Here is a 19,519-nt window from a genome sequence, read left to right on the forward strand (position 1 = left end):
ACTGTTTCAGCATGACAATGCCCCCGTGCACAAAGCAAGGTCCATACAGAAATGGTTTGTCGAGATCGGTGGAAGAACTTGACTGGCCAGCACAGAGCCCTGACCTCAACCCCATCGAACACCTTTGGGATGAATTGGAACGCCGACTGCGAGCCAGGCCTAATCGCTCAACATCAGTGCCCAACCTCACTCTTGTGGGTGAATGGAAGAAAGTCCCCGCAGCAATGTTCCAACATCTAGAGATGTCTTCCCAGAAGAGTGGTGGCTGTTATAGCAGCAAAGGGGGGGACCAACACCATATTAATGCCCATGATTTTGGAATGAGATGTTCGACGAGTAGATGTCCACATACTTTTGGTCATGTAGTGTAGTTACAAGCAAAAATGTGGTTACACCCAACTCTGTCAGCTCACAGAAAAATATCCTGCTATCTTCAGCATACTGGTTGCAATATAACAGGACATGCTTCACAGTCTCTACCTCCCCACATTCCTCACACTTCCCATATGGGTGTTTCCCCACTAACAATAACCCACTTCCCGATCCACAATGACACAACCTCAGTCTTGTCAACAGCACCCCATCCCTCCTTTCACTCCCCTGATACCTACTGACATTCCTCACAGAATTCAAGATGGAGAAAAACTGCCTTCCCCGCTCCTCTCTCTCCCACTCACGTTGCCACTCCTGGGTCAAATCCTTTGCTGTGATGCTTCTACATTCCATCCTCCCTAAAGGGACCACCACATCGACCTCCTCCCTCTTCAGAGCTGCTTTCGCTACCTTATCCGCTGCCTCATTTCCCCTTACCCCAACATGAGATCAGACCCACAGAAAACCTACCTTACACTTTCTGCCCCACCCTATAAAGTGGCAACAGCTCTATTATCAGGTCTGGGTGTGCTTTTGACTTCCCTTCTCTCAGTGTCCAGCAGACTTCTTCTTCTTCTTCTTCGATTTCTATGGCGAATTACACTCAAAAAGGTGCATTGTCACCATTAACTGGATGGGGGTACAAAATGTATAAAAGAAAAGAAAATTCCATACAGGGAAGGGAACAATTACATTAAAGCTGCAATATGTAACTTTTTGGGTGACCCAACCAAATTCACATAGAAATATGAGTTATAGATCCGTCTGTCACTGAAAACAAGTATAAGAAGCGGTAGATCGGTTCTATGTGCACTATTTCTATGCTTCCCATTCTTAAGTTTAGTTTTTTCTTCTTTTACTTTTGGTTTTGTACACTAGCTTCAAACAGCTGAAAATACAATATTTGAAGTTATGGAAAATATATTTCACAGCGGTTTAGATGGTATAATGATTCCCTACACTATACATGCTTATTTTGTCACATACACTGAAATGAGGCAAACTATTAGAATTTTAGCAGCCAGGAAATGCCAGAGCGATTTCTGCATAGTGCATCTTTAAAGCTGCAATATGTAACTTTTTGTATGACCAGACAACATTCACACAGAAATGTGAGTTATAGAACTGTAATTCTCATTGAAAGCAAGTCTAAGAAACTGTATATCTGTTCTATGTGCACTATGTCTATGCTTCCCGTTTTTAAGGTTTGTTTTTGCGTCTTTTACTTTCGGTTTTGTACACCAGCTTCAAACAGCTGAAAATATAATATAATTTGGTTATGGAAAATATATTTCACAGCGGTTTAGCTGATACAATGATTCTCTACACTATACTTGGATGTTTTGTCACACAAACTGGAATTAAGCGAACTATTATAATTTTAGCAACCCGGGGCGATTTCTGCATAGTGCATCTTTAATCCCCATACACTACAAAAACATTTACTAAAATATATACATTCCCACTCCTTCAGTCCTTCAATTCAAATACCATGCTCAGGCTCAGCATACCGCACGAGACATTTCCCTAATGAAGCTCTTCAGATGTAAAATATTTTAATCCCGGAAAGAGTTCAGCTGCAGAAACAATGATGTCGATCTTCCTTTCAACTTGTGCAGTTCCATTTATCACCATTGCTATAAATGATACAAAGTCCACTTAATCCACATGAAGAATTTCTGCCCTGACAAAAAAAGAATGCAGTTTTGAAACTGATGTAAAAGTGCAGTAACTGCAGTCGACTGTGGTATTTTGGACGCAGTAATTGCAGAATAAATGTAGTGTACTGCAGTTGAACTGCATTTATACTGCACTCTGACTGCAATTTGTTTTTGCAAGGGTGGATCCTGCTGTTGATACTCAGGATGCGGTGTAGGCTCCATTGTAGCTAGGCCTACCGGTCTTCACTACCACCAGACCTTCAAAGCTACTCATTTACATTTTAGTCATTTAGCAGACACTCTTATCCAGAGCGACTTACAGTTAGTGAGTGCATACATTTTCACACTGGCCCCCCGTGAGAATCGAACCCACAACCCTTGATCTTAATACCCTTTTGACAGCCTCCGCATAGGAGACTTTCTCAACTGCCCTGATTTTAGCAACCTTTTTCTATTTCTCCAAGGATTGTGCTTCATGCTCTCCACCACAGTTATGCTGTGTTTTCATGGTACGAGGTAGACGGTAGACGTCAAACCGGATGTCATTGTTTTCAATGAGAGCATAATGGTAAATGCTGATGTGGCTGGCGGTGAATGCCGTCAGCCGCCACAGGAGACGGGACTTGCTGCCAGAGTTAAAATATTCCATAGCGTTGTTTTCTACCGGATGTTGGTTTGCACTGTTTGTTTACTGAAATGACCATAGCAACGCATACTGTTGTGCTGGCTTGCTTTTGCCATAACCATCTTTCTTGCTTTCTTGTCCCGCTATGCCGACTGGTATGGCGGTTTTTGCGTCCCTCATCTAAACGCAGTATTACAAAAAGGCACACGTAGCCTACACATCAATACATACACACAAACTATCTAGGTCAAATAGGGGAGAGGCTTTGTGCCTTGATGTGTTGCTTTATCTGTTTTTTTAAACCAGGTTTGCTGTTCATTTGAGCAATATGCGATGGAAGGGAGTTCCATGCAATAATGGCTCTATATAATACTGTAGGCTTTCTTGAATTTGTTCTGGATTTGGGGACTGTGAAAAGACCCCTGGTGGCATGTCTGGTGGGGTAAGTGTGTGTGTCAGAGCTGTGTGTAAGTTGACTATGCAAACAATTTGGAATTTTCAACACATTAATGTTTCTTATAAAAAGAAGAAGTGATGCTGTCAGTCTCTCCTCAACTCTTAGCCAAGAGAGACTGACATGCATAGTATTTATATAAGCCTTCTGACAATGAAGAGCAAGACGTGCCGCTCTGTTCTGGGCCAGCTGCAGCTTAACTAGGTCTTATTACGGACAGACCTCTCCCCATCTTTACAAACATTGAATCTATATGTTTTGACCATGACAGTTTACAACCTAAGGTAACACCAAGTAATTTAGTCTCCTGAACTTGTTCAACATCCACACCATTCATTACCAGATTCAGCTGAGGTCTAGACCTTAGGGAATGATTTGTACCAAATACAATGCTCTTAGTTTTAGAGATGTTCAGGACCAGTTTATTACTGGCCACCCATTCCAAAACAGACTGCAACTCTTTGTTAAGGGTTTCAGTGACTTCATTAGCTGTGGTTGCTGATGCGTATATGGTTGAATCATCAGCATACATGGACACACATGCTTTGTTAATGCAAGTGGCAGGTCATTGGTAAAAATAGAAAAGAGTAAAGGGCCTAGAGAGCTGCCCTTCAGTACAGCACACTTTACATGTTTGACATTAGAGAAGCTTCCATTAAAGAAAACCCTCTGAGTTCTATTAGAAAGATAGCTCTGAATCCATGATATGGCAGTGGTAGAATAACCATAACACATAAGTTCTCAACAACAGGTTATGATCAATAATATCAAAGGCTGCACTGAAATCTACAGCTCCCACAATCTTATTATTATACATTTCTTTGAACCAATCCTCAATCATTTGTGTCAGTGCAGTACATGTTGAGTGCCCTTCTCTATAAGCATGCTGAAAGTCTGTTAATTAGTTTACAGAGAAATAACGTTGTATTTAGTCAAACACCATTTTTCCCAACAGTTTGCTAAGAGCTGGCAGCAAGCTGATAGGTCTGCTGTTTAAACCAGTAAAAGCTGCTTTACCACTCTTGGGTAGAGGAATGACTTTTTCTTCCCTCCTGAGGACAAAGACTTTCCTCTAGGCTCAGATTAAATATATTACAGATAGGAGTGGCTATAGAGTCAGCTACCATCCTCAGTAGCTTTCCATCTACGTTGTCAATGCCAGGAGGTTTGTCATTATTGATCGATAACAATAATTGTTCCACCTCTCCCACACTAACTTTAACAAATTCAAATTTGGAATTGCTTTTCTTTCATTATTTGTTTTTTTATGCATGAGTGCGATGGCTCACTTTTCGTTGTTGGCATTTCCTGCCTAAGTTTGCCCACTTTGCAAATGAAGTAATCACTAAAAGAATTGTCAACATCAAATCGTTTTTGTGATGAATAAGCCATCTGATTCGATGAAAGATGGAGTTGAATGTCTTTCTGCCCATCATTTTATTTAAAGTACTCAAAAGTATTTTTTCCATCATTCTTTATATCATTGATCTTGGCTTCATAATACAGTTTCTTCTTCTTTTTGTTGAGTATAAGCTTCTATCCTAACATATTTGACATAAAAAGGGGGTTCACAGCAGAAAAGAGAAGCATGATGGAACCTTTAATGGTAATACTGTGTTTACTAAAAAAATTTAACAACTTGGATGTAATTACATTTTGCGATTTCCTTGTCCCAAATCTTTCATTCCATCCATCCTCAACCCCAGGACGTGGGTGGTCACATTACACGATGATTCCCTTGATCCTGCTTTTCTCGTTTGTTCTACGAAAAAAAACACTGACACGCAAACAGTGAGCTGCTTCATTAGTGTGCACATTATTATGTGCAGAAACATTAAAAAAGAGATTCTAGATTCTAGTTCTAGTTTCGCATACTGAGAATGCGTCAAGCGGGATTGCGTTGTTTCCTGCAATTCATTGATTTCGGTAGCGCATCCCCATATCTAATTGATCAGCTGTTATCAAAGCCAAAATTAGTATGACATCCGGGCATTTAAAGTATACTACATTTTCTAAATGTCGCAAACTATTAAATATGGCTGTGGCAAGATGTTTTGGGGTTGGGGTGCTGTCAACCAGGGGAGTAATAAAGGCCTACTTCACTAATTTAGTGGAAATGTTTTTTAATTTGTTATTGATTTTTTCTTCAATTTATCAGAGGGTGCTGCAGCACCCTCAGCACCCCTACTTCCCGCGGCTATGCTATTAAACTTAATTTTTTCACATACTCAAAAGGACCTGCTATTTAGGACACAAGTATGGGTATTCAGACAACTGTGATTTAAGTACGTAACAATATGGAGCTATTGGAGTTCATTCAAAAAAAAAAAAATCCATATGTGTTAATTCAAGAATAATGTTTTTGTTAGTCTGAGATAAGGGAAACTCAATCCCTGCAATGATACAAAAATAACAGAGTCAGTCAGCACAGATTCAATTTTGTATTTAATTTAAACAAAATGGTAATGTGCTCATAACTTTTAAGTACAGTACTTTTTTGGCACAAAACGATACGTGACAAATAGAATAACTTCTCACTATGGTAACACTTGACCTTTTCTGTAAATGTTGTACCCTCGCTTTGATAAAATCTATTTTAGAATACTTTGGAAAAGGTTCAACATTACATTACACACATCTTCACTACATGTCAAGTAAACATGAATTAAGGCACCATCCTTGTCTCACTATAAAACACCAGTATCAACCTATAAAGGGACAATGTTGTCAATCTTCATCAGTGAAGCAGTTTTACAGATACCATCACACCAACCATCACCATATCATCTACTCTGCCTCATTATACTCATTCTTTCCTCAGTTCACCTCATCCAGTTCCCTACTACATCCAAAACCAACAGAATTAACTACAAACAAACTAACTACATTACATGTCACTATACTCTATACTTGGGCCCTGTGCATTTTCTGCTGGTGTATCCTGAGGTAGCTCCTCTCTGAGAACCTCTTCCCGCAGTGCGTACAGACGAACGGCTTCTCTCCCGTGTGGACCCTCTGGTGCCTCTTCAGGTGACCAGCCTGGGCAAAGCGCATCTGACACTGGGTACAGCTGAAGGGTTTCACCCCTGTGTGGACCCTCTGGTGCCTCTTCAGGCTGGACGAGTGGGAGAATCTGGCCCGGCACAGGTGGCAACCGAACGGTTTCTCCCCCGTGTGCATCCTTTGGTGGATCTCCACCTGCTTAGGGAAACCGAAGACTTTCCCACAGAACGAACACGGGAAGCGCTTCTCTTTGCCACCGGAACAACTGAAAGCGTTACTACTACTGTAATTTTTCAATGGGATTGTTGTGCCATTTAGTGTTGAGGCACTGGCATTGTCTGGCGTCTGGTTTAACATAAGGAGAGTGTGAGGAGGATGAAGGCCAGGGTGTGTCTGTGTTGTCGCAGAGTCCATGTTCCAGTTGATAGATCTTATAGAAGGCAGGCTGAAGGCAGCACCTGTTAGGGGGTTAACCTGAGGTGCCATCAGTCTCTCTGAATCACAACTATAGGAACAGGATGGAGCATCACTAGCCGAGTCTGTGTCTGTTCTCTCCAGCTGCATTCGGACACCTCCCTGTCCCTGCAGACCAAATCTACGTCTAGCCCTGGTCTCAGGCAGTCTGTTGTCATGGAGACTAAGTTTGGATGTTGTTTTGTGTTCCATTGTCAGTTTCTGGTTAACAGTGTTGTTCCCCAGCCCAGAGTTGAGGACGCTGTCCAATCCACTGACCTTCACTATGTCTCCTCTGGTCCTGGCTTGCTCAGTGATGTCGTACCCTGGGCCCTTGGCTGCACCCATCTGGGTCTGGGAATCCAAGATGGTCGCCCAGTCTCCTCTGTTAGCCTCCAGCCAACCACCTGCAGGAAGAGGTTACAAAATAGACTTTACAAACATGGCAGAGAGAACTCTACATATGGAGTTTTTACCTGGTCAAGTTCATACATTATAATGTTTGTTTTAGTATGTAAACATACACTCAGTGGCCAGTTTATTAGGTATTAGGTATTTGGCGTCAGCAGCATGAGTCAATGTCCCCATCCTGTCAACGGTACAGGCTGGTGGCGGTGGTGTAATGGTGTGGGGAATATTTTCCTGGCACACATTAGGTCCCTTCATACCAATTGAGCAACATTTTAATGCCACACCTTGTAGAATCCATGCCCCGAAGAATTCAGGATGTTCTGGAGGCGAAGGGCGGTCCGACCCAGTACTAGATAAACTGGTCACTGAGTGTAAGTTGTATTGATTTGATTTTATGTAGATGCATCACTATTCCCATTGAAGTATATCTATTATGTTCTGTGTATGTCTCCCTTACCTTGCTCCCCCATCTTTAGTCCACTCAACAGATCAATACTTTCTGGTCCGTCTTCTATTGTCTCCTCTTTGACCAGCAGCAGATCAGGCTTCCCATCCTCCATGTCTACTGACTGTAAGAGATACAGAGTGAGAGGATGTTGGATCAAGAAATCTGATATCAGCACCCTTCTATGCATCATCTTCTGATTGGGCAATGAGGCATTGCTATGAGTATTATGTAAACATGTTGATTTCATACTATGCAAAAGTGTTAGTTGATTTGATTACATGACACTCTTTAAAGGGATAGTTCAGGATTTTGGCAATGAAGCCCATTATCTACATTTATATTCCAATTTGTAAGTCGCTCTGGATAAGAGCGTCTGCTAAATGACGTAAATGTAAATGTAATATTTTAGTCATTTAGCAGACATTCTTAAACTTCCCCAGAGTCAGATGAACTTGTGAATACGATTATTATGTATCTGCGTCCAGTATTAACAAAGTTAGAGGTAATTTTGTGAGCCAATGCTAACTAGCTTAGCACAAAGAATGGAAGTCTTCAGGTACCCCTAGCATGCTAGCTGTAACCGAAGACTTCCAGTCCTCAATGCCAAAATCCCGAACTATCTCTTTAATGGTTTGATAATTCAAAGGCATGGTCCCACACTTAAGACAAAATTAATGAAGACCTGGGCCCTTATCTACAAAGGGTCTCAGAGTAGGAGTGTTGATCTAGGAACTTTCCAAATAATCGTATTCATTATGATCTAAAAGGCTAAACTGATCCTAGATCAGCACTCCTTGTGGATACAGACAGTAGTTCACAGTGGGCTCACCTCAGTGAGACTGTGTGTGGTCCTGTGCTGCTCAGCTGGTTCCTCTGTGGGTTCAGGAGGTGTAGTCTGGTTGTCATCTATGACCATGGTCCCCTCAGGGTTCCCCAGACCCTCCTCACACCCCTCCACCTTCACCAGCAGCACCTCTGGACCCTCCTCCTCCTGGAAGAGAGAGGTGATACAGATTACACAGACATACACTCCCTCAGGTACATATACACACACACAGAGATAATAAACACACTTTCAACATGAAGTTGTTTTCCCATTCCCACTACGTTTGAGTCCTATACTGTAGTTACAGAATGACTTCATTATTGTTAAACCCATCATTGGGGACATAAATATGATGTGGGTAAAAATAAATCAGCTGTGATAAGTCAAAAGTCATCATCAGACAAACCTGACTAAACTATTTTGACATGTACCGTAGGTTTTTGTAAGTCTGTGGGTATGTGTAGGTATACAGGTGCAGCTCAATAAATTAGAATATTGTGGAAAAGTTAAGTAATTTCAATAATTCAATTGACAAAGTGAAACTCATATATATCGTGGATTAATTACACAAAAAGTGAAATAGTTCAAGCCTGTATTTGTTTTAATCTTGATGATTACGGCTTACAGCTCATGAAAACCCCAAATTCAGTATCTCAGAAAATTAGAATATGACATAAGACCAGTGAAAAAAGGAAATGTAATACAGACATGTCGGCCTTCTGAAAAGTATGTTCTTATACATGCTGTCAGTACTTGGTTGGGGCTCCTTTTGCATGAATCACTGCATCTATGCGGCGTGGCATGGAGTCGATCAGCCTGTGGCACTGCTGAGGTGTTATGGAAGCCCAGGTTGCTTCGATAGCAGCCTTCAGCTCGTCTGCATTGTTGGGTCTCGTGACTCTCATCTTCCTCTTGACAATACCCCATAAATTCTCTATGGGGTTCAGATCAGGCGAGTTTGCTGGCCGATCAAGCACAGTAATCCCATGGTCATTGAACCAGGTATTGGTACCTTTGGCAGTGTGGGCAGGTGCCAAGTCCTGCTGGAAAATGAAATCAGCATCTCCATAAAGCTTGTCAGCAGAAGGAAGCATTAAGTGCTCTAACATTTCCTGGTAGACGGCTGAGTTGACTTTGGACTTGATGAATCACTGACTGTGGAAACTTCACACTGGACTTCAAGCAACTTTGATTCTGTGCCTCTCCACTCTTCCTCCAGACTCTGGGACCTTGATTGCCAAATGAAATGCAACATTTAGTTTCATCTGAAAAGAGGACTTTGGACCACTGAGCGACAGACCAGTTCTTTTTCTCCTTAGCCCAGGTAAGACGCTTCTGACGTTGCCTCTTGTTCAGGAGTGGCTTGACAAAAGGAATGCGAAAGTTGTAGCCCATTTCCTGGATACGTCTGGGCGTGTTGGCTCTTGATGCACTGACTCCTGCCTCAGTCCTCTCCTTGTGAAGCTCCCCCACATTTTTGAATGGCCTTTGCTTGATAATCATCTCAAGGCTCCGGTTATCCCTGTTGCTTGTGCACCTTTTCCTACCACACTTCTTCCTTCCACTCGACTTTCCATGAATATGCTTGGATACAGCACTCTGTACACAGCCAGCTTCTTTAGCAATGATCTTTTGAGGCTTTCCCTCCTTGTGGAGGGTGTTGATGACTGTCTTCTGCACAACTGTCAAGTCAGCAGTCTTCCACATTATTGTGAAGCCTACTGAACTGGACTGATAGACCGTTTAAAGGCTCAGGAAACCTTTGCAGGTGTTTTGAGTTAGTTAGCTGATTAGAGTGTGACACCTTGAGTCTACAATATTGAACTTTTTCACAATATTCTAATTTTCTGAGATACTGAATTTGGGGTTTTCATGAGCTGTAAACCGTAATCATCAAGATTAAAACAAATACAGGCTTGAACTATTTCACTTTTTGTGTAATTAATCCACGATATACAGTGGGGAGAACAAGTATTTGATACACTGCCGATTTTGCAGGTTTTCCTACTTACAAAGCATGTAGAGGTCTGTAATTTTTAATCACATTGTATGATTTTTAAGTAATTAATTTGCATTTTATTGCATGACATAAGTATTTGATACGTCAGAAAAGCAGAACTTAATATTTGGTACAGAAACCTTTGTTTGCAATTACAGAGATCATACGTTTCCTGTAGGTCTTGACCAGGTTTGCACACACTGCAGCAGGGATTTTGGTCCACTCCTCCATACAGACCTTCTCCAGATCCTTCAGGTTTCGGGGCTGTCACTGGGCAACACGGACTTTCAACTCCCTCCAAAGATTTTCTATGGGGTTGAGATCTGGAGACTGGCTAGGCCACTCCAGGACCTTGAAATGCTTCTTACGAAGCCACTCCTTCGTTGCCCGGGCGGTGTGTTTGGGATCATTGTCATGCTGAAAGACCCAGCCACGTTTCATCTTCAATGCCCTTGCTGATGGAAGGAGGTTTTCACTCAAAATCTCACAATACATGGCCCCATTCATTCTTTCTTTCACACGGATCAGTCGTCCTGGTCCCTTTGCAGAAAAACAGCCCCAAAGCATGATGTTTCCACCCCCATGCTTCACAGTCGGTATGGTATTCTTTGGATGCAACTCAGCATTCTTTGTCCTCCAAACACGACGAGTTGAGTTTTTACCAAAAAGTTATATTTTGGTTTCATCTGACCATATGACATTCTCCCAATCCTCTTCTGGATCATCCAAATGCACTCTAGCAAACTTCAGATGGGCCTGGACATGTACTGGCTTAAGCAGGGGGACACGTCTGGCACTGCACTATTTGAGTCCCTGCCGGCGTAGTGTGTTACTGATGGTAGGCTTTGTTACTTTGGTCCCAGCTCTCTGCAGGTCGTTCACTAGGTCCCCCCGTGTGGTTCTGGGATTTTTGCTCACCGTTCTTGTGATCATTTTGACCCCACGGGGTGAGATCTTGCGTGGAGCCCCAGATCGAGGGAGATTATCAGTGGTCTTGTATGTCTTCCATTTCCTAATAATTGCTCCCACAGTTGATTTCTTCAAACCAAGCTGCTTACCTATTGCAGATTCAGTCTTCCCAGCATGGTGCAGGTCTACAATTTTGTTTCTGGTGTCCTTTGACAGCTCTTTGGTCTTGGCCATAGTGGAGTTTGGAGTGTGACTGTTTGAGGTTGTGGACAGGTGTCTTTTATACTGATAACAAGTTCAAACAGGTGCCATTAATACAGGTAACGAGTGGAGGACAGAGGAGCCTCTTAAAGAAGAAGTTACAGGTCTGTGAGAGCCAGAAATCTTGCTTGTTTGTAGGTGACCAAATACTTATTTTCCACCATAATTTGCAAATAAATTCATTAAAAATCCTACAATGTGATTTTCAGGGATTTTTTTTCTCAATTTGTCTGTCATAGTTGACGTGTACCTATGATGAAAATTACAGGCCTCTCTCATCTTTTTAAGTGGGAGAACTTGCACAATTGGTGGCTGACTAAATACTTTTTTCCCCCACTGTACATACATTTACCATTCATTTCTATTGGGCACAAAATAATCTGAAACACAACCAAATCAAACAGCGAATGCATCCAACAAATTTGTAGAGTCACAAGCTTGATGTAGTCATGGCGTGCTACGAATATGGCATCAAATACTTACTGTTTACTACTTTAATACACATATAAGTCAATTTGTCCCAATACTTTTGGTCCCCTAAAATGAAGGGACTACGTAAAGAAAGTGCTGTAATTTCTAAACGGTTCAACCGATATGGATGAAAATACGCTCAAATTATAGCTGACAGTCTGCACTTTAACCTCGTAGTCATTGTTTGATTTCAAATCCAAGCTGTTGGAGTATATAGCAAAAATATGAAAAGATGCTTCAAATAATTACGGAGGGCACTGTATCTTGCTAACCTTATCTAGCTAGCTATTGTTATCTGTTGTTGTGTGTGTTTTTTTTTAACTACACCGTATTCAAAAGATTAGCCAACTGGCTCAATGGCTGGTTCTGGAGCTGGATTTGTCATAAGCATTGATTTAGGGAAACCTTCACCACAGATGGAAACCACTGGACTATCTTTGACTTCACCATCTATTGTTATCTCCAAAGATTTGACATCTTCCATAAATTGCCGACACGTTTTTCGACATTGTAAATGGACACAGTGCAACCTTTGGTAGGTAGGGTGCTGGCAGGCTTCCGCTGCGGTACAGCAAAGCCAATTCAGCCCGTGCTCGTAGTTCTCACAGGGGAAGTGAAATTATAGGCTACATTTATATGACTTGGCTCATGATCATACACTCCGCAAATGACATGTAACTTTAGTGGTCAAAACCATTCATCTTGGGGCGACGGGGAGAGCAAACGTCAGTTGCCAAACGTCAGGCTCGAAACCTTAATGACTTGGAGAAGATCTGCAAAGAGGAGTGGGACAAAATCCCTCCTGAGATGTGTGCAAACCTGGTGGCCAACTACAAGAAACGTCTGACCTCTGTGATTGCCAACAAGGGTTTTGCCACCAAGTACTAAATCATGTTTTGCAGAGGGGTCAAATACTTATTTCCCTCATTAAAATGCAAATAAATTTATAACATTTTTTACATGCGTTTTTCTGGATTTTTTTGTTGTTATTCTGTCTCTCACTGTTCAAATAAACCTACCATTAAAATTATAGACTGATCATGTCTTTGTCAGTGGGCAAACGTACAAAATCAGCAGGGGATCAAATACTTTTTTCCCTCACTGTATAGGCATGCCCAATTTAGGCATCTTTTTTAACAACGTGATATTGCGCTCCAAAGATATAACTTGAAATAACATGATTGTAGGTAATAAAATAATTGAAAGAAAAACATGTTTATTTATTAGCCTAGTGGTTATAAGTATTTGTATATTGTGAATTAGGCCTTGTGAAATCATTGTCAAAAGCGCAAGAGATACTGTTGCATGTAGGTCTAGATTATTTATGGATTGATCATATAGAAATATCAAAACATTCTTTCAACAACTCCAAAGAAATTGCATGTGGTGCAGGAACCACTGACTCTCTGCCTTTTTCTATTATCAAGACACTTGCTGGTAACTGTTAACTGATTAGGACAACTCAGGTCTTCTATATATCTGTCGACTAGGCGGGACTCTTATCACTAAAGAGGCTTCATGCATAGCTTTTATTTCTACCCATTAGAGTAGGAGTAAAATGTCTCTATTCTCAGCACTTACGACCAATATTCTACTCTGAGATGCTTTGTGGATAGGGGCCCAGATGTGATGTATATTAAAGAGAGTCTCAATGAAAATCTTAGAATGAAAAGTCCCATTTTGTGTTTATTAAACTTTTTAAAAAATCTTAATACACCATATGAAAACCACACATACACGTCTCAACAAAAATTCAGCATGAACTTGACAAACTGCATTCATTTTCTCATTAAAAGTGTCTTGGGGAAAAATGTGTTTTGTGCCCAATAGAAATAAATGATAAATAATGCATTGTGTAATTTTGGATTCACTTGGATTCACTTGTATTGTAAATAACAATAGAATATGTTTCTAAACACTTCTACCTTCATGTGGATGCTACCATGATTATGGATAATCCTAAATGAATCTTGAATGGTGATGAGTGAGAAAGATACAGAGGGTCAAAGATCATACCCCCAAGACATGCTAACCTCTTACCATTACCAATAACAGGGGAGGAGAACATGTCTTGGAGGTATGATCTTTGACACTAACTTTCTCACTCCTCATCATTCACGATTCATTCAGGATCATCCGTAATCATGGTAGCATGCACACAAATGTATAAGTGTTTAGAAACATATTCTATTGTTATTTACAATAAAAGTTACTCCAAAATGACACTCCATTATTTTCCATTCATTTCTATTGGGCACAAAAATAATCTGAAACACAACCAAAACAAACAGCGAATGCATCCAACAAATTTGTAGAGTCACAAGCTTGATGTAGTCATGGCATGCTATAAATATGGGACAAAATACTTAATTCCTGCAGTCAACTGACCAAATCGCCCTCTAGTGGCCTCATGGGTGGAATGTTATTAATATTTTTCATAATTTCATAATTAATAGACACTTTTTTTTTTTTTACCGTCAAATCCGGTGTTTCTATTTCAAACGGTTTTGTTATATTTCAGTGTAATATTGGGATGCAAAGCCAAACATTTATACAATTAAATTCTATATCTGACATGGTACAAGTATCTTCTTTTTTTAAACCCATAACCATGTGTGTGAGGTGTATACTTTTGTTTCAAAGTAGATTTGTTTAAGACTATCTAGAAACACTCTGTGTGACCAAGATTTAGCCCACTGCAGTAAAAGGTTATTTACCATTAATTTCTAGTGGGCACAAAATAATCTGAAACACAACCAAAACTGCAAATGCATCCAACAAGTTTGTAAAGTCACAAGTTTGATTTAGACATTGCGTGCTAGGAATACGGGACCAAATATCAAACTTTTGACCACTTTATCTAAGAATCTTTAGGGGTGTTAATAATTTTGACCACTACCTTTTTGAAACAAAAGTATTACTTGTTAAACAAAATCTCTTTCTCCTGGAGCAATTTTATTAGTATAAAATAATATATCAATTATATATATTTTTTTTTTATTACATATAATATAGCTCAGTATTTGAATTTATATTTTATACAGTCATTATTGCTGATCTTTATCAAGTGTGTCAATCATTTTTGACCCCACTGTATATCTCAATGTCTGGATGCAATATTCTACCCAGGAATGTTCAACACTGAAATCTGTTACTCTCGTTATTCCAAATGCATCTGTGGATCTTTTCTGCTGAAAATTCCTCTGTCGTTAATGCGCCGTTTGATCTAAACGTCAGAAGCTATTGAGTGGAATGGTTACTTTCTATGTTATAGAGTGGAATGGTTTTTCTGCTGGTGCATCCTGAGGTAGAGCCTCTTTGAGAACCTCTTCCCGCAGTGCGTTTGTAAGCAAACAGCCTTTCTCCTGTGTGGACCTTCAAGTGCATCTTCAGCTGGTCCTGGCGGGAGAACCTCTTCTCACACTGGGGGCAGCTATAGGGTTTCTCCCCTGTGTGGACCCTCTGGTGCCTCTTCAGGTGGCCAGCCTGGGCAAAGCGCATATGACACTGGGTACAACTGAAGGGTTTCTCCCCTGTGTGGACCCTCTGGTGGATCTCCACATTCTGGGAGCAGCTGAAGCCTTTGTTACAGAACGTGCAGAGGAACCGCTTTTCTTTACTATTGCCTGATGTGGCTCCTCCTCCTCCTCGAGCCTGGGCTCTAGCCCTGTCGTTTGAGTTCAATACCTGATCGAAAAGGACACGGCCATGTGAATCGGAAGGCACCATCGACATTGACACTTGGTCGCGATCCCTGAACGTGTGTAAAGGGGAGTGGGTCGAGACATTTGGATTTGACTCTAAGCTTTCCCTGTAATCTAAGAAATCTGTGCCCTGTGAGTGTCCGTCTCCTAGGTGACTATCTGCATTCCATGTGGGAGGAGCGTCACCCTCCACTTTCACACTCACCTCATCTATCACTATAACCTCCCCTTTCTTATCTAGGCACCCTTCAGAGTATAAACTACTACTGTACCGGTTCCAGTCTTCTCTAGACAGATCAGTCTGTGTCTCTAAACCCAAGGGCATGTTGCCAGGGTCCATCTCTGTAGCGTAAGAACAAGACGGATCATCACCGGCAGTGTTTAACGCGTCACCATCACCATCCCCACGGGAATGAACCATCCTCTGGCTCTGGTGAAATACCGGTAAATACTCTGAGCCGGGAGCAGGAGGACAGCCCAGTCTCCCCAGCCCCAGTCTCTCTGGGTCTGATCTGTGGTCAGATCCTGTGTGTAAGAGCCTGTGTGTTACAGTTAAAGTCTTGGTGTCGGTCTCTGACTTGAGGACGGCGTTCGGCGTTCCACTGACCTCCGTGATGTTGCCTCGGGTCCTGGGCGGCGCTGGGGAGGTGGTTGGGTCCTCCGTGGCTACAGGGGGCGCTCCAGCCACTTCAATCTGGATGTCTCTGCTGTGCCGTGGGTCCTCCTCTCCTTCAGACCTCTCCAGCTTAACCCCAGGACCTGCAGCCTCTGCATCTACAGACTGACACAAAAAGAGAGGAGGTTATTACCGGTACATGGGTTGAATTGGATAACAATGTCCTAGGGAAGTCTCACAAGCTCCCCTATGGCAGATAAATAAGGATGTACATGTAAGCAAGTGAATAGCTGAGGGGAGCCTTTCTGAAATAAACTAGCCACATTTAATGCACTGTAAATTTGATGTAAAACTATTACACTAACCTCTATCACTAAAACGTGCTGGGTTGAGGTTCCACTTCCCTCATTAACAGTGATTGGTTGGTCATCTCTCCATGTATTGTGTCCCGCTGGCTTCACAAAGCTCCTGTAGCCTCCAGTGAGATGTCCTTCACCTGAGAGAGTGATTGGGGGAAAAAAGGTGGTTAGGTTAGCTACTGTCAATGCTCAACGCTATATTGTACACTGTTGACAGTTTTAGAATTCTAGGTAAGGTAACACTTCTCATAACTTCTTGTTATACTATTTATTGATTGATGTATTATGTTCCAAGCATCTTATTGTTTTCAATGAGTAAATAATAGGAAATGCAGTAAATGAAGAATCTGGTTAGAATATGATATTGTGTCTTTCTGCAAGATAGCTAAGTAATCAGGGGAATTACTGCATACAATCCAAAAACTGACCAAGACCCAATTCTGGTTAACCAAAGATTGTCTATTATATTGACAAGATATTCGAGTGACGGCTCTGATAATATAAATACATGTCCTCAAAGATGGAAGGCAGGCGGGAGGAGGCGAGATCAGGTGGGACCATTCTAGCCAATAGAGATATATAGATGACTCATTATAGCGTCTGTGACAGCATGGGCAGCACCATTGAGGCTATCTCCATTTATATTAAAGTAGTCCATTTTCTTCTTCTTCATCGGCTGATTGCTCCCAACTCATAGGAATCCCCACACAGTTGACTACTTTTAAATGGTGCAAGCCCTCAATGGCAATGTCCATTCTAAAATGTGTTATATCCATGATGAGTCCTCTATCTATCTCTATGACAACAGGCACAACTCTGATATTCAAAATTTCCAGAAATGCCACGTGGCGTCCACTTATATCAGTGCATTGGTAACAACCTAACCATTACAACACTTATTTGATCAATAGAAGCCTCACGTAGCAAATTAGCAATTACATTTTATGTTGACCAAATTCGACACTAATTTACCTCCATACAAAAATGCCTCACTTCCTGGGCTTATTTTCGTGGCCAGATTTTGGGTTGAGAAAAACCTCTTGCTTCGCCTCTTCCACTCTTGGTTAACACATGCGCAGAGGGGAACGGGGCGATTTGTTTAAGAGACGTCTGGATACTGTCTATCAGGATTTTGTGGCCATTTACACAGATGGTTCAAAAGATCCAAGGACAGGACGTACTGGGTCAGCATTTGTAGTGCAGGAATGTGGGGTGGAAGTCAGGCAACGTATTACAGATCATCTGGCTGTATATACAGTGAAGCTAATGGCCATACTGTTGGCCTTGCAGTGGGTGGAGGAAGTCAAACAAGACAGAGTAGTTATTTGCTCTGATTCATGTACAGTGTTAATGAGTCTCCAGTCCTTTAGCTCATGTAGCAGACAAAACCTGCTTTATGAGGTGCTACAAACCCATGGCAGGATTAAACAGATGGATATTCAGATAAGATTTACTTTAGTCCCAGCCCATGTGGGGGTGGAAGGGAACGAGGCAGTAGATGTACTGGCTAAACAAGCACTTAGTAGTGGGGATGTTGACGTTGAAGTTTCAATAAGCAAGGCAGAGGCAAAAAGACTGACATATACAGTGATGGTGCAGAGATGGCAGGAGCAGTGGAATAGAGATAATAAGGGAAGGCATTTATTTCAAGTGTTGTCATAGAGATAGATAGGAAGGGACAGAAGAGAGGAGGCTATTTTTACAAGATTAAGGGTGGGACACAGCCAGTTGAATAAGACATTAAATGTGATAGGAAAGCATGCAACAGGAAAGTGTGATTATTGTCAGGAAACAGTATTGCTACAGTGTGGGCAGTATCAGAGGGAAACAGAGAGGATGAGATCTAGGATGAGGGCGAAGGGGATAGAGGAAATTCGTTTAAAGAGTATATTGAGTAGAACGTCATTAGATATAGTTTCAAATATTTTGTTATCTTTTTTAAGAGCAACGGGGCTGGTACAGTCCTGTGTAGCTCAGTTGGTAGAGCATGGCGTTTGCAATGCAAGAGTTGTGGGTTCGATTCCCACGGGGGACCAGTATGAAAAAAAATGTATACACTCACTAACTGTAAGTCGCTCTAGATAAAAGCGTCTGCTAAATTACGTAAATGTAAATGGTAGGTAGGATTTAGATTCTCCCTGTCTCTGGGCCACACTCCAGTACAGTAGGTGGCGGTAATGCGCCATAACATTGGATGCCAACCGCCGATAAACCCCACTGAAGAAGAAGGGGAACGGGGCGATAGGCCCCGCAGCCTTGGCCTTCTGCAAAATGTACCTCTTGCCATTCCTCTGTATCGGTCGAGGATCTTGACACTACTGGGACGATTGGCGAGAACGCGCTCCCGCGCCACCTTCAGTTCCTGTAGCTGTAGTTTCCTCCGCAATGCCCTGTTTTCTTTCTGGCTTTGAGTTATTTCCAAACGAAACACAGCATAGTCGTCGTCAACGAGTTTACAGATCTCTGCCACTGCTGCATTTGCTAGCACCTCCATGATGGAGGCTATTTGAGTGTGAGAAACCATACAGTTAGCCATTGTTAGCAGCTCGCTAGCCCTACCTAGATAACATCTATCAACCAAGTCCAGTCTCCAACGCGAACTAAACACTACCTGGGGTTAGTATGCGATACTGTGCAGTTAAATGAGTCATGGTTTGAGTTCCATTGTGTTCATAAACGTCTAAATAAAAACGCTAACGTGGAAATTGTTCTTAGTCATTGTTTACTTCCGTTTACACTGAAGAGAGGTTATTGGTTGGCGTCATAGCTCAAAGGGTGTGGCTAAATAAAAAAGGGGTATTTGCGCTGTTCTTTAAAATATGCAGTGGTGGAAAAAGTACTAAATGGTCATACTTGAGTAAAAGTAAAACACCTTAATAGAAATTGACTCAAGTAAAAGTCACCCAGTGAAATACTACTTGAGTAAAGGTCTAAAAGTATCTGGTTT

The 19,519-nt window shown here is 41.6% G+C and overlaps 2 protein-coding genes across 2 annotated transcripts in view; both read right to left on the reverse strand.

The window, feature by feature from the left end:
* The window catches only part of LOC311110292 (uncharacterized protein), a 40,923-nt gene extending 21,644 nt beyond the window's left edge, over positions 1-19,279 (reverse strand). Inside the window, exons 1-3 of the mRNA XM_084188831.1 lie at positions 18,850-19,279; positions 16,579-16,709; positions 16,205-16,378 (exon numbers count right to left, since the gene is read on the reverse strand). Of these exons, the coding sequence (XP_084044957.1) occupies positions 16,205-16,378; positions 16,579-16,709; positions 18,850-19,108 (564 nt within the window). The 5' untranslated portion in view covers positions 19,109-19,279. The remainder of the gene's footprint in view (positions 1-16,204; positions 16,379-16,578; positions 16,710-18,849) is intronic.
* LOC311110266 (uncharacterized protein) lies at positions 5,540-15,628 on the reverse strand (the record flags this gene model as incomplete). Its single annotated transcript, XM_084188804.1, has 4 exons — positions 5,540-6,975; positions 7,437-7,548; positions 8,257-8,418; positions 15,353-15,628. 4 exons carry the CDS (start codon positions 15,626-15,628, stop codon positions 6,017-6,019), a joined length of 1,509 nt encoding a protein of 502 aa, XP_084044930.1. The 3' UTR covers positions 5,540-6,016.
* Positions 19,280-19,519: the final 240 nt, after the last annotated feature.

This window comes from Coregonus lavaretus (genome assembly GCF_964263955.1).
Source record: "Coregonus lavaretus genome assembly, contig: SUPER_35_unloc_3, whole genome shotgun sequence".
Classification (NCBI taxonomy): domain Eukaryota; kingdom Metazoa; phylum Chordata; class Actinopteri; order Salmoniformes; family Salmonidae; genus Coregonus; species Coregonus lavaretus.